This window comes from Podarcis muralis, chromosome 17 (assembly GCF_964188315.1).
Source record: "Podarcis muralis chromosome 17, rPodMur119.hap1.1, whole genome shotgun sequence".
In the NCBI taxonomy this organism is placed as follows: Eukaryota; Metazoa; Chordata; class Lepidosauria; order Squamata; family Lacertidae; genus Podarcis; species Podarcis muralis.
Window position 1 is genome coordinate 2880436 of NC_135671.1, and position 15146 is coordinate 2895581.

Below are 15146 nucleotides of genomic sequence, written 5' to 3' on the forward strand. Positions count from 1 at the left end.
ATAAATGGCAGAGTGTTATGTACTGTAATTATGAGCAAGTCATAACAAGTGTTGGATTCCAGGAGATGCAGGCTTTATTTTTTCCTAGGCATGGTAAATGCAAAACACAGTTTTGGATAATCTAGATTTTGCTACTAGCTTCAATAAAAATACAGTTAAAATGAACTCAAATATAGATAATTTCTCAACTTACAAAGATGCGTAGCATATAGTTTTATGTTCCTCATCCAGTTAAATTGTTTGAAGCTAACAGTAAGAATACTCCTACTGGTTTGCACTGTTACGGGATTTTATTGTGTAATTTAATAACCTCCTTTTCTAGCTTTCACACAATTCATGACTACTAAGAACTGATGGTGCTTTTATGCAGCTTTCTCTCTTGGCAAAACAAAGTTTAAATGAACAAATCATTAAATGCACATTCACCATTCAAACTCAAAGGGCATGAGCTAAAAAAATTAATTACACAGTATATTTTCTCCCCATTTTCATGTACTTTCAAAATTGCTCCGAATTCAGCCACATTACCATTAGTCAAAACAAAAAAAATTCCTTCCAGTAGCACCTTAAAGACCAACTAAGTTAGTTCTTGGTATGAGCTTTCGTGTGCATGCACAGTATTAAGGAAAAAAGCCACCCAGAACTTAAGACAGGAAAGGATACCTACTTGTCCTGTCATATGATTCATGACATGTATGTGCAATTTCTGCTCCAAGCTGCAGGTAGTGTCCAGCCTTATCATCTCGGGAACCATCTGCTCCAAGAGCAAACAATCCTCCAGCAAAACATGTGAGGTGGCCCATTTTTCTCTCAAGGTGCCCATTTTTCCACTCTCCAATAAAAGTTAGGCCTCCATTGGACTTTCTGATAAGATGCTTCTCTATGGCCTATAAGAAGAAACAGAAAAGCTTTAGTTACTTCAAATATTCAAAATATTGACTGTCACAAGTGCATCCTTTATGCTTTGCATTAATACGTGTGTGTGTGTGTGTGTCCAAGCAAGTCTTTTCTCTCCTGCAAAACACCCAAAGAACCACATAGTTGGGTACCAATGAATAGCAATGATAAACTTATAGGATGGGAATCCTCGACAGGACAGGAGTTAAGTAGCTACTTACCTCTTTGTTCAGGGAGGGAGAGAGAGTAGAAAGAAGTTACCTAGTTCCTGCTCTGTCATGCATGATGGGAGTTAAGCATTTATCCTGCATCATATTTCCCACAGAACTAGAGGTGGGGGTGAGGAGAAGAGCAGAGGCATAGCTTAGCGAGTCACACTTTCATTCTCCTCCCCTCTTCTCCAGAGACAGCGCTATTACACTGGGGGTGTGGGTTTGTTTTTCAGAGGGGGGCGGGGTGTAAATACAAGGTAAAGGACCCCTGACAGTTAAGTCCAGTTGCAAACGACTCTGGGGTTGCAGGGCTCATCTCACTTTACTGGCCGAGGGAGCTGACATTTGTTCGCAGACAGTTTTTCCGGGTCATGTGGCCAGCATGACTAAGCCACTTCTGGCGAAACCAGAGCAGCACACGGAAACACCATCACAAATACTGTCATGAGCCCTTTGCACATCACATGGGATTTGGAGTAGCATACAAGCTGCTGTAAGACAAACTCCAGCTTAGAATAATAGAATCACAGAACTGTAGAGTTAGAGGGGAATCTCAACTAGATCATACATGACAGATGACCGTTCAACCTCTCCTTAAAAACTTTCCTGGCTTCTTACTTCAAGGGAAATTCAACAAATCAGGATTATTGGACATTTACTGGGAAGAGTGCAAACCCATACGCCGAGAGAGAGAGAGAGAGAGAGAGAGAGAGAGAGAGAGAGCGCTTTCCATTGCTATTTACAAGACCACTGATTTTTACATACACAAAAAGAAACATAGACCAGTGGGTGGTATTCTCTCTTTTAAAAGCAAGCATATTCATGAAACCTACTTAGAATTAAAGGTAGGGTACCAGAATCAGCAACTTCACTAAGAAAAGGTAACCTATTTGAGCAAGGGGTTGGTTGAAAATCTTGGCTCAAGAACAGTTCTCTGCTCACAAAATTTATAAAACTCTAAGCTGGGAGAGCATTTCCATGTGGATGTTGAAGTTCTGGAAGCAGGTCTGTGTTTTACTTACAATGTAAATGTGGGGGCAGATTCTGCCAGTAGTGGGGTTGTTGTTTTTAATTAGTCATAGTAGAAGGAAGCAGTGCTCAGTAAAGGCTGGTGTTTCCTTCTGTCAACTTTTAATGCTAATATTGGCAAATGACACTTTTCAGAGGTTTCCAGTTCAACAGCTACTCTGACACTGCAGTGACAGTAGGAATCTAAAGAACTGCAATATTTTGCTCACATGCAACATGTGGAGGACAAGTCCGGGAAGTCTGATCCAGAACGTCAGCCAGTATTTGTTCAGTTACAATACTGCTGAAACAATTCAGGGTGAGGAATCACAATCCAGTTCTTAAGTTTTCACAGCATTTACACAGTTGTGTAAATATGGTGCTTACTGCAGGTCTGCACAACTTCTGGTCTACCAAATGCAGAATTCTGGCTACAGCCAAGTGCTTAATAAACCTGCTTTTGTTGCCTGCCTGAGTCTGCAAAAACAGGTTCGAGGGGTGCAGTGGGTTAGGGTTATCAAAAGCCTGTTAGTCCACAATATGCAGCTAGCAAACTGTCAAAATGGGGAGCGCCACAGTTTTATAACTCCAGCTTCAGAACTGAATCAAGATGGTATATCTGTACATATTGTATATCTTGCTGCCCTAAAAAGAGTTAGAAAAAAAATAATCATTTGCATTTTAAGGGGAGAAACATTTTTAAAATTGACATTCTCATTGTGTATGTGGGGAAGTGGGGGAAATCAATGCACTATAATCACCTCAATAGCATCATCATACATTTTCCTTGCCTCCATGTCCATCTTATCTGACATCAACCATGCTTTCAGCAAGTACTCGTAGAAACTGTCTCCCAATCCACCCATGGAAGTGTGATCTGCAACAAAGAAGGAGAAAGAGGGTAAAATTTGGTGTGCTCAATACTACCTAGATTTGCCAGGGCAAACTCCATAGAGTTATATCCAATATTACTCATACTCAAAGTAGATTCAGTGAAATGAATGAACATGACTGATTTTGTAAAGCCTAGCTGGAAATAACCCTTAAGTCTGGAAAAGCAACTGTTTTAAAAATCGTCTCCATCAATCTGTAGTTTAAGAATTTGGTATACTAAAAATAACTTATTTTGCATCACAATTCATCTTACACCACTGACATGGAAAATGAATTCCTTTTCCCATCACTGATTAGCTTTGCAACGTTTTGAATTTTTGACACAAGAACTTAAATGCCTAATCCCAGACCCATGATCGAACACACAATTACATACTGGGAAACCTGAGAATAATTTCACATAACGTGCCGATCACGGAACAGCAAAGTGGGCTTTTCATTTCATTCCATATTAAAATTATATTAGTTGACTGTTCCCATTCAATTTACACAGTAAGGTTGAGTGGGGCAGGCAGGGAAGCTGCCTTAGACCTTGGATTCCTGTCAGAAAACACAGTATTGGACAAGTGGATCAATAATCTGACTCAGTGTATATGCAAACTGGCTCTTAGCTTATCTACTTGGCCACAATATCTGCACTGAAAGCTCTGCAGGACTGTGATCATGTTACTGCTCAATGTTCTCTCTTGAGTAAGTTAAGATAACTAATCTTTTCTGATCTCTTCAGAGGTTTGTGTGCTGGGGACAGCAGAATAAAGCTCGTCTCTTTTCAAGCCAACTTTTGCCATCAAGGAAATCTTTTAAAACCTTAAGACTTTTTAAAGTGAACTAAGCCATCAGACTGACAGATTTGAAGAAGGTAACTACCCCCACATGCAGAACATGTACCCAGTGCTTTTTTTTCTGGAAAAAACGGTGAGAGAACTCACCACAAAGTTAGTTACCGTATTTTTCGCTGTATAGGACGCACCCGACCATAGGACACACCTTGCTTTAGAGGGGGAGAACAAGGGGGGGGAATTTATCCCCCTCTCTGCTCAGCGCCCCTTCAGCGAAGTGGCAGGAGAAACGGAGCCCCTTCCATTTCTCCTCCCGCTTGGCTGAAGGGGCGCTGCGCAGCTCTCCCTCTCTGCTGAAGCCAGGAGAGTCTTGCTCTCCTGGCTTCAGCAAAGGGAACCCGAAGCCTCTGGAGCGCAGCGGGGGCTCCCTGAAGCCTGGAGAGCGGCTATCCCTGAAGCCTGGAGAGCGAGAGGGGTCGGTGCGCACCGACTTACTGCTGGGAACTGATACCGTGAAGCAGCTGATTCTGATTGTGAAACTATCTACATAAACTAATAAATGAAGCTTGCATTGTGCAGCATAGATAAATAATCCTGGAAGTTACTGAAGTCAAACTCCCCAAATCAAAGCTTGATGCAATTGTGCAATGAAGGAGGCAGAACTATTATTACTATTAGCCAGGACATGATACAAGAAACCAGAACATGAAAGAGGAGGATGGAGCATGCGAGTATGAAGCTTGTTCCCAAAGGCTAAACCATGGTCTGGGCTGCGATGTCTGAAATGGGTCTCAGAATGTGCCTATGTGTGAATGTGCGCTTATATGTGTGCGTGGATAGATATAATCGAATTTGACATAAATGTGGAGGAAGTACTCACGCTGCCCCCAGCGCCCAGTCCTTGGATTCAAGTAGTTTGGATAAAGCCCATTTGGGCGGTCCATTTTTTGAAGTAGCTTACGAATATGCATGACCTAAATGAGAAAAAAAAAATCATAATCACAGCTTAGTCTCAATACAGAATGTAAATCAAATCCTCTTCCACCAATTAAATAAGTTTAAATTGGTGCCCTAACAAATTTTGAAGAACTAGGCAGACTTTTAAATACCATTTCATTATAAATTGTCAATCAATTAATGGTCCTTGGTGGTTTATGCATTTTAATATATGCATTATTTCCATTATTATTATTATTATTATTATTATTATTAAAATCTGCAGGTCTCACAATATAAAAACACAGAATACATAATAAAAACAAGGACATTATTTATAGTCACTGTCAATAAATATCGACAAAATTCTTATTCCACCAGAAAGAGCACAAAACTAACCTTATCATAGTAGACAGGGTTGCCAGTCAAGTAGCTCAGGTGTACAAATTCCATGTGAAGGGTGCCAAACTCAGATAGGATACTGCTGCCAGCAGACGCCCAGCCCCAGTTGCGACCTACACCACTGGCAAGAGAAAGATTAAAGGGTAAATGTATACAAATATTTGGTACTGGTATTGTTCTATATAGGAAGAGGTTTAGCAATTTATCTATTTCTGTTAAAGGCAAAGACCAATCAGCAACAGATTACAGTGGTGCCTCGCAAGACGAAAAGAATCCGTCCAGCGATTCTCTTCGTCTAGCGGTTTTTTCGTCTTGCGAAGCAACCCTATTAGCGGCTTAGCGGATTAGTGCTATTAGCGGTTTAGCGGCTTAGCGGCCTAACTGCTAAAAGGCTATTAGCGGCTTAGCAGCTTAGAAAAAGGGGGGGGAAGCGGGGGGGAAATCGCAAGACTAGCAAGACGTTTCGTCTTGCGAAGCAAGCCCATAGGGAAATTCGTCTTGCGAAGCAACTCAAAAAACGGAAAACCCTTTCATCTAGCGGGTTTTCCGTCTTGCAAGGCATTCGTCTTGCGGGGCACCACTGTACTGGGGAAGATAAGCACAAGCCAAAGGAAAAAAGTGTCCTTGAAATAATTCAAGAACCAACAGTGAAAGGATCACCCCCAAACTTGACTACTACTCAACATGATACCACAGCTAACATCAGACTCCAAAGACACCACATACAGGTATTTAATTGTGCAGAAAAATCCCTTAGCAGGCATTGAGACATCCTACTATCAGTGGCCAAACATAGGTTTTTGCTATTCCTGATTGCCAGTCTTCCTCTTGCCTCAAATCTCGTACCTTTTCAAATTCACCATTGCCCAAGGAATCCCTGTGGGTGTATTGAAGGCCGGAATAAGTTTTCCTGCAAGTTGGACCGCTTTTAACTTAAAAACCTGTAACACAAGAAAGAAAGTTGAGCACTTGTCCATTTTTTTCTGTGCAATCTTATACATATCTTATTAGAAGTACGTCCTTATGAAAGCATAGAAAAGTGCAGGTTGGGTTATATTAACTCTTTTCTATCCCATTCTAATTCTGATATTGGCTCCAAATGGCTCATACAATAAATTTAAACCACCACAACAAAACATATTCAATAGTTAATAAAAACATGAATACAAATGATCACAAATTATATACAAAAATTAAATATTGGGAAAGGCTAGGGCAGTTTTTTAAAAAAACGTTTTAGCTGGCACTTAAAAGAAAGCAGTGCAGGTTCTCTAACAAGTTCTCCATAATCTGGGTGCCACCACACAAAAGGCTCCATGTAACGCATCTGGGATCTCTGAGGTTGGGAGCATCCAGAGCACCTCTCAAGATAAGATCTTAATGAGATATGGGCAAGTTCATATGGGAGCAAGTGATCCTCCAGATACAGAATGGTACCCAATACAGATCTTTCATGATCTGTTTCACAGGCTGCAGTTAAAACCTTGCTGCAAACCATAAACTAAGACCTCAAATTTTGACAATTGATTTCGGACAGGGTGACAAGTGCTCATTACTGTATAATTATTGGCAAATTTTGTGCCAAATTATGCAACCTGAATATACAACTTAAACTACCTCACACATATTTTATTAGTTTGCTGGGGAGAAATGAGTTTCCACAGTACTAAAGCACCCCACCCCCCAATCTCTTTTGGCTCCAGATATTTCATTTTAATGCCTCTTTTTAATAAAATGAAAACAGATTCTGTGGCCAATGCCCAGCATCTTGAATTTTCTGCATTTGTACTGAATTTTGAAATTCCTATCACTCCTGATTACAGCTATGAGTTTGTGGTTACTTACCTATTAGTGAGGCCTCTGAAGCAGCAAGAAAACAAGCCTTTGTTCCCTTTTAAGAAAACTAAGTAAAAGTTGCACATATTTCCACGATTATATTATAATTCACTTACCTCCTGACCTGAAAGGTAATAGGCCGCAAGCAAGCCACCAATGAAGCGGATGTTGACTTCAAAGACAGATACCTCTGAATTCTTGAGACAGAAAAAGGGATATAAGCTAGATATTAGTATAAAGTATGTAGATTTATCACAAATTATTACAGTGAATTTATTTTTTAATTAAATATGTATCCCATTCTTCTTTCTGAAGGTTCCTAGGGTTATTTAAAGCACCTCTTGCTTTAAATAATGAATTCCTGTTAAAGGAAAACGTTATGAAAAGGATGTATAGATGGTACTTAACCCCTGTAAAACTAGCAAAGAGTGACAATTTATGTTGGAAATGTAAAGAAAAATAAGGTACCGGTGGTACCTTTTACCATATGTGGTGGATGTGTCTCAAGGTGAAAGACTTCTGGGAAAAGATTTATAGTAAATTGAAAAAAAAATGTTGAAATATACATTTATTAAGAAACCAGAAGCCTTTCTACTTGGAATAATAGGTTTGGAACTGCCCAAGAAAGATGTCAGAATGTTTTTGTTTTGTATGTATCATTACAAAATAATACCATTTGGCATAAAAACCTACTAGACATTCTATCCAGATACAACCTACCTGAGTTTAATACTCTCAAATTGTGGAGCCCTGATAAAGTTCGGGAATGGATCTTTGAAAAAGACGCCTTTTTGGACTCCACTAAGATAAAAAACTCTGGGTTTTCCTACTGGTTCCCCCGAGTAAAAGCAGTCAAAATCTGTGCCAACTACTTGGTGGAGATCACTGATCCCACCCTTCGGAGAGCTTTCACTATGGCACGGTTTCAAACATTGCCAACTGCTTATCTGACCGGTAGATACACAAAAACCCCAGTAGAACATCGTTTATGTCCTTGCCTTATGAAAATTAAAGAGGATCTTACACATTACCTCCTCTATTGCCCCATCTACTCGGGCTTTAGAGACGCATTGCTGCAAATTATACCCAACTCTATAACTAGTCCTGAAGATAGAGTAAAATTTTTGTTAGTTGATGCAAACCCACGCATTACCCATGTGGCAGCGGTTTTTGTGATGAAGGCCATGAAAGCCAGGGAAAGATTTATGGACGACAATGTAAAGACCCCTTCATCGTCTGTTTAACTCGTTGCTCGTTTTCCCTCCTTTTCTATTTTGTGGGAAGAAGGTTTTGTTGGCATAGTATGTAATGAATATTAATATTTTTAACTATTGTAGTGTTGATGTTTGTGCACAGGTTTTTGTATGCCACAACTGCAGCTAGAATTTTGCTAGCCAAAAATTGGAAATTACAAGAAGTACCAACAGTGGAGGAATGGCAGATGAAGATGATGGACTTTTTGGAGTTAGCCGACCTGACCAAAAGAGTCCGCGACCAGAAGGAGGAGGAGTACCAAGAGGAATGGAAGAAATTTAAGAATTATTTAGTTAAATATGTTAAGATAACTTAAATAGAACTACTTGTGAGTAACAGATTGGCCTAGGATTTAAATATGTGAAGTTGTATAACATTTCTTTTCAATATGAAAAGAAAGAAAGATGTTAATTGAACAAGTAAATTTTATATGAAAATAGTATTTGAAAACTGCTACAATGAGTTACATGGAAACTCAGCAAGGGGGATTTGAGGCAGTCACCCAACAATGGTAACAAAAGTGGGATTATAACAGTTAAGATATTTGTTTGTTTGTCTGTTTTCTCTATATTGTAATGTTTTTCTTGTTTGTTACGTTTGTTATAAATTTGGAAAATCAATAATTTTTAAATAAATAAATAAATAAATCCTGTAAATGTTTCTTTGGAGATATAAACCCATTTAACAGAACAGTTTTGGAGTTAGTGTTACCTCCTATGCAAATTAACAGTATACTTTTCTGGCTAAAGAGCCCTTTCACATCAAGAATGTGTGCAAATGTGTTGTTTCACATATACAGTGGTGCCCCGCAAGACGAACGCCTCGCAAGACGGAAAACCCGCTAGACGAAAGGGTTTTCCGTTTTGGAGGCGCTTCGCAAAACGAATTTCCCTATGGGCTTCCTTCGCAAGACGAAAGCCCATAGGGAAATCTCCGGGACAGCGGGGAAGCGCAGCGCGTCTTCCCCACTGTCCTCGGACCTCCTCCGTAGCCTGGAAGGATGCTCCGAAGCCTGGCGGCGGGAGGAGGTCTCTCCGCCCCTCCGCCAGGCTTCGGAACGCTGCTCCGAAGCCTGGCGGGGGGAGGAGGTCTCTCCACCCCCTCGCCAGGCTTCGGAAGGATGCTCCGAAGCCAGGCGGCGGGAGGAGGTCTCTCCGCCCCCCCGCCAGGCTTCAGAAGGCTGCTCCGAAGCCTGGCGGGGGGGCGGAGAGGTTTTTTAAAAACCCCGGGACAGCGGAGGACTTCTCCGCTGTCCGGGGCGATTTTAAAATGCTGGCGGGCGGGAGCGAAGCCTTCGCTGCCGCCCGCCAGCATTTTTAAAACCCCAGGACAGCGGGGGACTTCTCCGCTGTCCGGGGCGATCTTAAAATGCTGGCAGGCAGCAGCGAAGCCTCCGCTGTCCCGGGGTTTTTAAAAATGCTGGCGGGCAGCAGCGGAAGCTTCGCTGCCGCCCGCCAGCATTTTAAGATCGCCCCGGACAGCGGAGAAGTCCCCCGCTATCCTGGGGTTTTTTTAAAATGCTGGCGGGCGGCCGCGCTGCCACCCACCAGCATTTTAAAATCGCCCCGGACAGCGGAGAAGTCCCCCGCTGTCCCGGGGTTTTTTAAAATGCTGGGGGTGGGAAGAAAAGCCCCCCCAGCCTTCAGAAGAGGTCGGGGGACAGACTGTCCCCGGACCTGGTCTGAAGGCGGTTTCCATAGGAACGCATTGATTGATTTTCAATGCATTCCTATGGAAAACCGTGCTTCGCAAGACGAAAAAATCGCAAGACGACAAAACTTGCGGAACAAATTAATTTTTTCTTGCGAGGCACCACTGTACATTAAACGTCCATACTTTATTATGAATTGATTTTAACTTTCTGTACAAATCGGCTCCAACACCCTCTTGTAAGAATAGCAAGGTGGCAAAAGAGATGTGTGCAAGTTGCAGGAACAGTGGGGTATTGTTAAGAGGACGCGAACAGGAGTCATGAACTGTGCCATTGTGTTTTTTTATTTTGGTGAAAAATGACCTTCTCACATAAGAGATAAAACTCTTATGGTCATATCTGTACAATTTGTTGGATTCATAACATAAAGCTCCATTCAGGAAAACTTTCAAGAGCTCCAACTATCTATTATAGGGAGAGACAACAAATTGCATTTTAGAAATATTTCACAACCTGAAAGCAATGGCTAACTGAAATCTTCCATTAGCATAAAGGTAAAGGTAAAGGTACCCCTGCCCGTACGGGCCAGTCTTGACAGACTCTAGGGTTGTGCGCCCATCTCACTTAAGAGGCCGGGGGCCAGCGCTGTCCGCAGACACTTCCGGGTCACGTGGCCAGCGTGACAAGCTGCATCTGGCGAGCCAGAGCCGCACACGGAAACACCGTTTACCTTCCCGCTAGAAAGCGGTCCCTATTTATCTACTTGCACCCGAGGGTGCTTTCGAACTGCTAGGTTGGCAGGCGCTGGGACCGAGCAACGGGAGCGCACCCCGCCGCGGGGATTCGAACCGCCGACCTTTCGATCGGCAAGCCCTAGGCGTTGAGGCTTTTACCCACAGCGCCACCCACGTCCCTTCTCCATTAGCATACAAGGGATATAATCTTCTTCATAAGATATAAAATCTGACTTTCTGTGGAAAGTTTAACCGCCAAGATGCAAGAGAGCTGATGTGAGCAAAATCCTTTCTTACTTTGTTTTCCATGCCCCAAGTATTCAAAATCACAGTCTCTTAATCAAGAGATCAAAAAAATAAAGGAACTAACTAGTTGGTCATTCACTTTCTGATTGATGAGCTTTCATAGAAACACAGAACCCCAGAGTTGGAAAGGACCCTGAGGGTCATCATTCTAGTCCAACCCGTTGCCATGCAGGAAACTATACATGACAGATGGCCACCCAACATTTGCTTAAAGACCTCCAAGTAAAGAGAGTCCACCACCTCTCGTGGGAATCTGTTGCACTATTGAACAGCTTTTATTGTCAGAAAGTTATTTCTGATCTTTAGTCAGAATCTCCTTTCTTGTAACTTGAATCCATTGGTTCAGGCTCTAGTCTCTGGTGCATGAGAAAACAAGCTTGCTCCATCTTCCATGTTGACAACACTCTTTACCAGGCCAAACATACCCAAATTCCTCAACTGTTCCTTATAAGGCTTGGTTTTCAGTCTTTTCATCACATTGGTCACCCTCCCTCTGCACACATTCCAGCTTGCAATATCCTCCTTAAATTGTGGTGCCCAGAACTGGACACTGTACTCCAGCCTTATATTTGTGCAGCTGGTTCTTCCTGCCTAAGTCTACAGCTACACCTTTGTCCTGCTGAAATTCGTTTTGTAAGTGTGGGCAATGTTTCCCAATCTGTTAAGGTCATCTTGAATCCCAACTCAGTCTTGACCAGCATTGATTATTCCCTCTCATTTTGGTGTCATCTGCAAATATGATGAAAATTCCCTTGATCCATAAAGGTGTTGAATAACATTGGACGCAGGACAGACCTCTGTGCCACCTCACTTGTCACTTTTTTCTATGATAGTGAGGAATTGTTAGTGAGCACTCTATGGGTTTGGTCAGTCAACCAGCTACAAATTCACCTAACAGTCACCTTGTCCAGTCCACATTTTACCAGAATGTTATGGGGGACTTTGTCAAAAGTCTTACTGAAATCAAGATACACTACCTTTCCATAATTCCCCTGATCTACCAATCTTGTACCTGTATCAAAAAACAAAAGGTGATTCATCTGGTATGACTTGTTTCTGAGAAACCCATGCTGCATCTTAGTCATCACAGCATCCTTTTCTAGGTGCTCACAAAACGACTGTTTAATTATCTGTTCCAGGACCTTTACTGGTATTGATGTCAAGCTCATCAGTAGTTACCCAGGTCTTCTCTTTTCCCCCTTTTAGAAGATAGGGACAAAATTTGCCCACCTCCAGTCCACAGGCACCTCATCTGTTCTACAGTAATTCTCTATAATTTTTGAGAGGCTCTGAGGTTACATCCACAAAAGCTACTTATGTCTCTTTTGGGGGCTGAACATCAAACCAGCATCCTGCTATGTTCTCTCTTTCATAGAAATGTGATTGCCAGTGTTGTAGGTCCCAAATTTCCTTTGAAGACACTGAATTTCTCTTCCTAAAAGAAAGGAGGGCAGCTAGGCTGGGAGAAAGCCCCTCCTCTGGGACCAGGAAAACACATTCTCTGTTATTAAAAGAGAGGAAGAATGGCCTTTCCCCTCATGCTCCTGACACTGTGTGGAACTGAAAAAGCTATTCTGCTATTAGTCAAAAGAACTAGAAGCATCAAAGCAAGAGAATTCAGTTTTGTTTTGTTAGGAAAAGCTTGGGACCAAGAAACCTAACTTGGAAGAAGAAAAACTTCTGTCTCCCGCAGGCTTCAGTGAAGAAAGTATGGCACCAAGGATGTAGAAAGACAAGAAAAGCATGAGGTGGGCTTCTACCATGTGAAGAACAGAAATCCACCATTACATCCAGAATTTCCTTTTCCCCCTTGAGGGAAGGAGGACAGCTAATTAAAGCAACATGTCTTAGATAAGCCTGGAGACCAAGTCCTGTGAGGAAAGGTTGAAAGGTCCTTCCATTTTGTTTTTAAATTTACACACAGTGTTTGTGAGTCATCAAAAGACACTAATCAGCTCTTTTACTGGCTTCATTTTAGAAAGAAGAATAGTATTTGAAGTTTGATCAAGCTATTAAGTTTCTTGCCCTTCCAACTCTACAATTATATGATTCTATGTTTCTCAAGATAGGAAGAAATCGGACAACATAAGTTCAACTTACCACACTGAAATCAAGGTGATTGTCAATCCACTCCTGCCCTTCTTTGAATTCATCGTGAAGGCCCATAATGTAGAGGGTATCCAATGCATCTACTATAGTGGCACCCAGCTGTGAATTTCCTACAGAAAACCCAGAATTCCCATTATAACTAAATGTTTTACTTATGATCTTCCTCTTCAGTGTAGCCATTATTTATTTGTAAGCTGGAACTATCCTTTATAAATAAATCAATTTCTCCAAGTATGAATCAAACAAATTGTTAGGGGTTCTAGTTACAATCAAGCAGTATATAAATATTTGTTGAATGCATGAATAAAGATTTAAAAAAAATGTGGGACAAGTGGGAAAAACAACAACTTCAACAAAAAGAAGAAGAGTGAATTGTCACGCCTTTAAGAACATTACTCCTTCAATGTTATTTCTGTATCACATTTGCATCTGCCTCTCCTTTGCTAAAAGGTGGGAAATGTGTCAAGGAGCAGGTTGAAGAATGGAAGAGTACCTCTTTCAATTTCCATTTTCTTGAAACATCCTTGAACAAATATGTTACCCCGGTCTAATCCTACCTCCAGGTCAGGCTTCCCCAACCTGGTGCACTCCAGATTTTTTTGGACTACCACTCACGTCAGTCCCAATTGGTATGGACAATGGTCAGAGATTATGGGAGTTGTACTGCTTAACATTTGGAGGACACTGGGTTGGAGAACAGTGCTAAAGGCACTATGAGCTGCTGTTAGGGGCCTGAGAACGTCGATTCCCTCTCCATCCATCCACCCACTTTCCTTTTTTTTTTTTTCCTTAAAAAAAAATGACACCCAAACATTCCATGTAACAACTGTTCTCAACCATAGACTTCACTGACAGATTTCCTCTGAAAACTCACAGATCCTTGTTGCAATACTTTTGGCTTTTCAATTTGCAAACAGATATACTTCTGCGTAGTATACATGTTGAAACCGCTACGTTATTTTTAGGTGGCTTTGTTTCATTTCCAAACTGTTTTTTTATGTATTTTTTGTTGTAAACCACTTTGATATTTTTTAATGAAATAATATGAATCTCTGTTCCTTTGAGTCGCCAAAGAAATTCCTGTGCTCAGGCTGATACCAGAAGAATCACTTGGCAGGTAGAAGGGGAAATTCCCTGGGAAAGTTCGCCTGCCTGTAAGGACAGGCAGCTATTCATGGGTAACTACAAGCTCACAGAACCAAGGCACCCACACTTTCTCTCTCATTCCCGTGCCCCACCTCCCAGAAACCTCTCTATCCCCACTTTCTGCTCTTTCTGGCACCCATAATTGCATAGCAAGTCTTCTTCATGGATGCATCTGTTTCTCTTGAAGCCGGTAGGAATATTTAGCTTTTTCTGATTGGTCAAGCAGAGCTGGTTCTATTTTTCTGACTGACCGAAGTGCCACCTGATACTAAGCAAATCTGCAAGGGGAAATTCAGCAAGTGGCAGATGAGTAGAAAGTGACAATCCCTTCTACAACCCCAAGCCAAAACTTCACGGTAACCCTAGCAGTATATAAAAACCAGTCTTATCACTCAGCCAGCCAGCACTAAAAAGTTTCAGTGCTAAAGTTCACTCATAACCTTGCCTTAGCAGCAGCAGCCTCCATACATTCAGCGCCAAAATTCAGCCCTTCCCTTTGCACTCCATGCCTACTGCTCCAAGTCAAATAAGTTGTGATCATGCTACCAAAAGGTTTAGCTTTCAAGGTGCCACAGGCAAAAAACGAACAAACAAAAACTGGTCATTCTTCGTTCAACTGTTAGTAAAATTTCTTAAGGCAGAAAATTAAAATGGGCATATTATTGGACAAACCCATATTTTCTTTCATTTAAATGTTTGTAGTAAAAAAAAAAGCAACATAAATGTTGTTTGAGCTTATTTACCATGTACATAAGGGTGGTAGGTGTCCAAAAAAACTGGAAAAGGGGGGGAAATGTAAAAAGCTGGGGGTGGGAATCACAAGTTAAAAGTAAACAATAGGTTTTCATCAACCTGCATATAGAGTGAAAGTGCAGTGCTGCACATCTCTATTCAGAAGTAAGCACCACTGAGCTAAGTGAACTTAACAGTAACTTAACAGTAATTGTGTTGACAAATGCATATAATACTGTTTCAATGCATA

General features: G+C 41.5%; 1 protein-coding gene across 3 annotated transcripts in view; it reads right to left on the reverse strand.

Annotated features, from left to right (window-relative positions):
• Positions 1–15146, reverse strand: part of MAN1A2 (mannosidase alpha class 1A member 2) — a 38041-nt gene that overhangs the window by 6302 nt on the left and 16593 nt on the right. For all 3 annotated transcript variants that reach the window (XM_028711346.2, XM_028711343.2, XM_028711344.2), the window contains exons 4-10: positions 13010–13128; positions 7081–7161; positions 5975–6069; positions 5126–5249; positions 4671–4764; positions 2879–2994; positions 668–887 (exon numbers count right to left, since the gene is read on the reverse strand). In XM_028711346.2, the coding sequence (XP_028567179.1) occupies positions 668–887; positions 2879–2994; positions 4671–4764; positions 5126–5249; positions 5975–6069; positions 7081–7161; positions 13010–13128 (849 nt within the window). The remainder of the gene's footprint in view (positions 1–667; positions 888–2878; positions 2995–4670; positions 4765–5125; positions 5250–5974; positions 6070–7080; positions 7162–13009; positions 13129–15146) is intronic.